Source organism: Elephantulus edwardii, unplaced genomic scaffold (genome assembly GCF_000299155.1).
Source record: "Elephantulus edwardii isolate Elephantulus edwardi_28Jun2011 unplaced genomic scaffold, EleEdw1.0 scaffold00015, whole genome shotgun sequence".
Lineage (NCBI taxonomy): Eukaryota > Metazoa > Chordata > Mammalia > Macroscelidea > Macroscelididae > Elephantulus > Elephantulus edwardii.
The window spans coordinates 19725877-19732121 of record NW_006399765.1 but is presented as its reverse complement, the minus strand read 5'-3'; the positions used below and the strand labels follow the sequence as shown (position 1 = coordinate 19732121).

Sequence of the window (6245 nt, the reverse complement as noted above, 5' to 3'; positions counted from 1 at the left end):
AAAAAAATCCAGTTTATCAAATTATTTGCTCAACATACAGATTGAATATGTATGGAGAAATTCTAAGGGTTCTGGGATTTTGATAGAAGCCTAGTAAATTGTTTTTTTTTAAAAAGAACACAATAACAGGATATTTTGTTCTTCTTCCCACAAAACGTACTTCTGTTTAGCTTTTTGTTATCCCTAACAGTGGCTTCCTTATATTTTATGTCCCCATGCACTTGCTATCACTCAATTCTATTCAACTCAGGTTAAGCCTCTCTTTCAGGAATCTGTTTCCTTTAAGAACGTGACTGTGGACTTTACGCAGGAGGAGTGGCAGCTGCTGAACTCTGCCCAAAGATTCCTGTACAAGGATGTGATGCTTGAGAACTACAGAAATCTAGTCTTAGTGGGTAAGCCCAGCTCCTGGACAGCTCCCAGAGTATACATTCTCTCTGTGCCACAACATTAAATTCTCTTTCTAGAATGTAAATATTTAGCCTTTAGTTTCAGGAGAAAGATGATTAAGCCTTGTTGTTGTTGTTGTTGTTGTTGTTGTTGTTGCTAAGTACCATCTATTCAGAACTGACCCATAGCTGACCCTTTAGTGGGTTTTCAGAGGCAGTAAATCACAAAGGAAGAGACTGCCTGTCTTTCTCTCCCATGGCAGCTGGTAGATTTGAACCATGTGCTTTCAAGTTGTCAGCACTGCTCCTTACCAATAGGCCACCAGAGGTCCCTAAGTCCTCTTAGATAACAGAAATATATGTGTGTGTTCACTGTTCCTGATCTTTTTCACCGTCGCTTCTTTGCCTGTACCCCTACTGCAAACATCTAGCTTTACTGAATATGACCAAACATCATTTTGTCACATCTGAGGCAAAACTACTTCATCCTTAAGTCCAAAGAAGTTAGTCTAGTTTATCATTTCTCTTTAACAGGATATGATGTTATCAAACCTGATGTGATCTTTAAACTGGAGCAAGAACAAGAACCGTGGATAGTGAAGGAATTTTCAAGTCAGGACTACCCAGGTAAGTAAGGTGATAACTAACATACGGTTTTTTAAATCAGTTCTTGCTCATAGGAACCCCTAGCACATAATAATCCTTTCTCCATAAGAGTCCCAAGACTAATCTTCATGAGATAGTCTGCCACATCTTTCTCCTTTGAAGAAATTGTATGAATTCAGACTCCTAGTCTTTTAGTTGGTAGCCAAGCACTTAACCACTGAATTTCTTTAAGGTGGTAATTGAGCACTTGGAAACCATTAGAAATAAAAATTCCACGGTGGCAAATGATTATAGTTAGTACCACTGTAATATTTTTCAAGAATCCAATTACATTGGTTTCAGACTTCTGGAAGTGATTGAGACATACCTTAGAACCTTTTTAACCATAGCACCACCAAAGCACTTTTTTTGATTTCTATTAAGATATTCATAGATCTATCGTTTTTTTCCTCTTTATTAACTTGAGTCATCTATCTAGTTACATTCCATTTTCTCTCTCATTCTTTATCTGAAAAATAACTCAGTCCCAGTTTCATTCCCAATCCCAAGATTGGAACTAGGATGAGGAAATATAGGCATTTCAGATTTGAAATGTCTTCAGTCTTAGGAGCCTAGGCCTGAAGTCCAATCCTCCACAAGGCATTTGTAAGGAATCTTGTTTTCATGGCAGATGTGTAAAGACTCACAAATCATTCATTGTGCTTCTTTCCAGAAGTTGATGGTGCCTTAAAGAATAATGATGACATCCAAGACAAAGCTTTGATGCAAACGATATTCTTCAGCAACAAAACACAAATTACAGAGAGAGCTAATAATATATTGGGGAAGATGTTCACCCAGGACATGAGCATTCTTCCATCAAGAAAAACATCCCATAAATATGATTCATGTGGAAATAGTCTAAAAAGGGATTCAGAAATAATTGTGAAAAAAAGCTATTTTTAAAAGATTCCTGATAAATACAGTGGCTGTGGGAAGCCACTGTTCCATACAAAGTATGAGAAGAGTCATTCTGGAATGAAAAAGTACAGGTATAATGAGGTTCGGAAAGCCAAAACTCGGAATGAAGACTGTTCTTCACCAGAACAGTCAGTCTTTGAAGCAGCCTTTTAACTATAGCAAATGTGGGGGAACCTTCTTCAAGGGGACAGTCCACATTACACAAAAGATAGAACTTGATGAAGAGAAGCCAAATGAATGTGATGAATGTAAAAAAACATTTTCTAAGAAATCTACCCTCCTTGTACATCAGAGAATTCATACAGGGGAAAAACCCTATGTTTGTAATGATTGTCCAAAAACGTTCCATGTGAAAACACACCTCACCCGACACCAAAGGATTCATTCTGGAGAGAGACCCTATGAGTGCAGCGAATGTAGGAAAATGTTCACTGACAAATCCGTCCTGATTGTCCATCAGAAAATCCACAAAGGGGAGAAATCCTATAAGTGTAAGGAATGCGGAAAAACCTTTTTTCATAAATCGTCCCTCAATGAACATTTCAGGTCACATACGGGGGAGAAGCCTTTTGAATGTAAGGAATGTGGCAGTGCCTTCAGCAAGAGATCTTACCTGGTTGTGCATCAAAGAACTCACAGAGGTGAGAGGCCAAATGAATGTAACGTATGTGGGAAAACTTTCTTCTGTCAATCAGCCCTCATTGCACATCAGAGAATTCACACAGGAGACAGGCCTTATGAATGTGATGATTGCGGGAAAACCTTTTTCTGTCAGTCAGCCCTCAAAGTGCACCGGAGAACTCACACGGGAGAGAAACCCTATGAATGCCATCAATGTGGGAAATTTTTATGTACCAAATCAGCCCTCAGTGTACACCAAATAACTCATAGGCAAGAAAAGTCTTACGAGTGTGATGAATGTGGGAAGTGTTTCTGCCATAAGTCAACACTCACTATACACCAGAGAACTCACACAGGTGAGCAGCACAGCACACTTAATAAATGTACTAAAACATTCAGTGTGAAGTCAAACCACAAGGAGCATAAGAAAGTGTTCACAAAGGAGAATGTTCACAAGGGTAAGGAGCGTGGGCGGGTCACCCACAAAAGCCCACACTTCATCATACATCAGAGATCCATATGGGAGAGGCCCTATGAATGTAAAGAATGTGGGAGAACTTACTGCCGGAAGTCGGCCCTCACTCACCACCAGAGGACCCACTCTGGAGAGCGGCCTTATGAATGTAATGAATGTGGGAAAACCTTCTGTCAAAAATTCTCTTTCACTGAGCATCAGCGAACTCACACTGGAGAGAAGCCATACGCGTGTAATGAATGTGAGAAAGCCTTTTGCCATAAATCAGCCCTCAGGGTACATCAGAGAATTCACACCGGAGAGAAACCATACAAATGTCAAGAATGTGGGAAAAGCTACCGTCAGCTCTGGACTCTCACTGAGCATCAGAAAATACACACAGGGGAGAAACCCTATGAATGTAAAACATGTGAAAAAACATTTCGCCACAAGTCAAATTTCCTTTTACATCAAAAAACTCACAAGGAATAAATACCAAAAAAGTCATGGGCTCCAGGAAAGAAAAAAAATTTACAAAAGGCTAAAACCCTATATAGTGTGAAATATTATGAATGTAAGGAATATAGGAGACTTTTCTTGTGTAAGTCAACACTGTACATGAGAGAATCACTCAGCAGAAAAGTAGAGTGTGCTTATTAGTATTATGGACAATTTAATGTGATTTGTGCAAATACTGATTCTAATAATGCCTAGTGTGCCTCCCTTTTTAAATAATGAAACAAATATAAGTAAAATTATTAATTGATGCCCTTCCTGGTGTAATTTACAATGAATATTTTGAGGTACGATGGATCAAATTTTTATTCTTAGTCAATCCTATTGTTTGTATCCTGATTGAGTAATTTTTAACTTAAGTAATTTATAACATTAAACTGTCCAATTAGGCAGCCTGGCTTTTGTCTTCATATCTGTCTTTGTGTCTAGTTAACAAACTTGATCCCTTTATCCTCAGAACTGGCACTTGGGTCAAGAAGGCTAAACGTGACATCTCATCCTGCTGATTCCACAATGATTTTTCAGACATGAGTGAATGAGAGCCCTTCCTACAGCTTCTAAAGGGGAGTAGGCCCAGAACAGTTAATATTTGACCCTGAACTTTTTAGACTCTAAGACTAGTAGCTAGCAAAGCTGGCAATAGGGGGAGGGGAGGGGGAACAAATGCAGAAGTACATACCTTTGAGCATCAAAGAGACTTCTGATAGTTTTAAATCCAGAATGTGTCTTCCTAATTTTATTCTCTGATACCTCCTGAGGAGTCCATGAAGAGCACAAATGTCACATCCTCAGCTGATGAAGAAAAGGAGGTTTGAGTCCTCCAGATGTAAGAAAAATCGTTGACCACCCAATGGAGCAGAGTTCTTGAATATGTGGAGTCACCATTCACTAAGACAAACCAGACCATTTCTTAGTTCTCATTGTCTTGACCTTTGCTGTGGATATCTTCATGCTTTTTCATCGTATTACTGAACATGCATCTAGTCCATGACATGAAGAAATAAAAATAACATCCTGGGGAAGGTAGAAGTTGCAGGCCTCATCATCACACCATGCCAACAGAGAGAGCCAGGAGATAGGAGACATGCAGATTACAAGTGTCTTATCCTGACTTTCTGAGCATAACAAAATGTCCTTCAAATTCTGTCCTCCAAATTTTACATGCAAATGACCTTTGAAACCCACTTGAATTGGGAACTTGCAAGGAGAGGATTTGGGAAAAATATAATTCAGTTGAGCCAAGTTGGTATAGTTACCGCATTCAGCTTTCCCCTTCAGAGCTAGAAATTCTGGAGTTTTCCTCTGTGGCTAACTCTAAATGCTCATAATTCCTGGTTGGTTTCCTGTAACCCTGTTGCTAACCTAAAGTGCCCAATAATTTCTGGTTGATTTTCTCTAAACCTGTCCACAATTGTAAATAGTCTCTTCACTCAGCTTTCATCCCTTTTGAGTGTGCTGTTTCAGAGTAGTTAGTAACTGGTGATTTCAGTAAGAAGGACTGAAACATTGAAGCTTTTAAATTATGGTGCTGACATAGAATATTGAATGTACCATGAACTACCATAAGTGGTAAAACTCCATCTTATACTTTGGGCATATTCTAAGAAGAGGACAATCATTGAAGAAGGACATGCTTAGACAGGTGGTCAGCATAATAGGAAGACCTTCAAGAAGATAAATTGATCTGTTTCCATGTTCTTGCAATGGCAAATAACGCTGCTATGAACATTGGTGTACAAGTCTCTGTTTGTGCCTCAGTTCTCATATTCTCAGGGTATATTCCAACTAGTGGAATAACTGGGTCATATGGAATTTCTGTGTTCATCTTTTTGAGGAAGCGCCAAAGTCTTGCCACATCCTCTCCAACATTTATTACTTGCTATCCTGTTAAATTTTGCCACTGTAATGTCCAACCACAGACAAAGGATTGAGAAATTATGGTACATTCACACAATGGAATACTAAGCAATACACAGGAACAGTGATTTCGTAAATTATTACCTAACTTGGGAGGGACTGTAGAGCATTATGCTGAGTTAACTAATTCAGTCCCACAAGGACAGATATTATATAAAACCATTATTGTAGTATAAGGATCCAAGGCGGGGGGTGGAAGCAGAGGGGGCAAGAATGTGGAGGGGGAAGAGAGGATTAATCATGGAGCTGTACAAATTGGTAGAAAAATGGAAGAATCTGTTCTGGAAAACAATATATATGGATTTTTTTAAATAAACTAATAATAAAAAGAAGATAGATTGACACATTGAATGACAAGGAGCTCAAGTGGGTCCTTGAGATGGTGAGGATGGCATAAAATGGGTCAAGGTTCAGAGGGTTTATAGGTTTATAAACCTGTAAGGTTTATAGGATTGTGGAGTCATAGTCACCTCAATGACACATAACAACAACAAGAACAAACTAATCTGACTTGGGAGAAGTGTATCCAGAATGTCCCTTAGAGATAGGGTTAAACATATTCTCAGAAAGTACCAGTCCCCAGAGAAGGACATCATGCTTAAAGATCAGGAGCCTTAATAAAATGGATTAACAGTGGCTGCAGCAGTGGGCTCAATCAGCAGTTGTGAAAATGTTGCAGGATTTGCCAGTGTTCCATTCTGCTGAACACAGGATCTCTATGACATGAAACCAACTCCGTGGCACCAAACAGCAACAACTAGCTGTAGTCACCACATACAGAC

General features: G+C 39.1%; 1 protein-coding gene across 1 annotated transcript; it reads left to right on the top strand.

Moving 5' to 3' along the window:
- The first annotated feature begins 2058 nt into the window (after nucleotides 1-2058).
- Nucleotides 2059-3522, top strand: ZNF334 (zinc finger protein 334). Its single transcript, XM_006881742.1, has 2 exons — nucleotides 2059-2764; nucleotides 3098-3522. The coding sequence occupies exons 1-2, from the start codon at nucleotides 2059-2061 to the stop codon at nucleotides 3520-3522; spliced, it is 1131 nt and encodes a 376-aa protein (XP_006881804.1).
- Nucleotides 3523-6245: the final 2723 nt, after the last annotated feature.

Coding starts and splice junctions, on each gene's coding strand:
- ZNF334 (XM_006881742.1), top strand. CDS start 2,059: ATGAAGACTGTTCTTCACCAGAACAGTCAGTCTTTGAAGCAGCCTTTT. Junction 2,765..3,097: donor GCACCGGAGAACTCACACGG/GAGAGAAACCCT, acceptor AGAGATCCATAT/GGGAGAGGCCCTATGAATGT.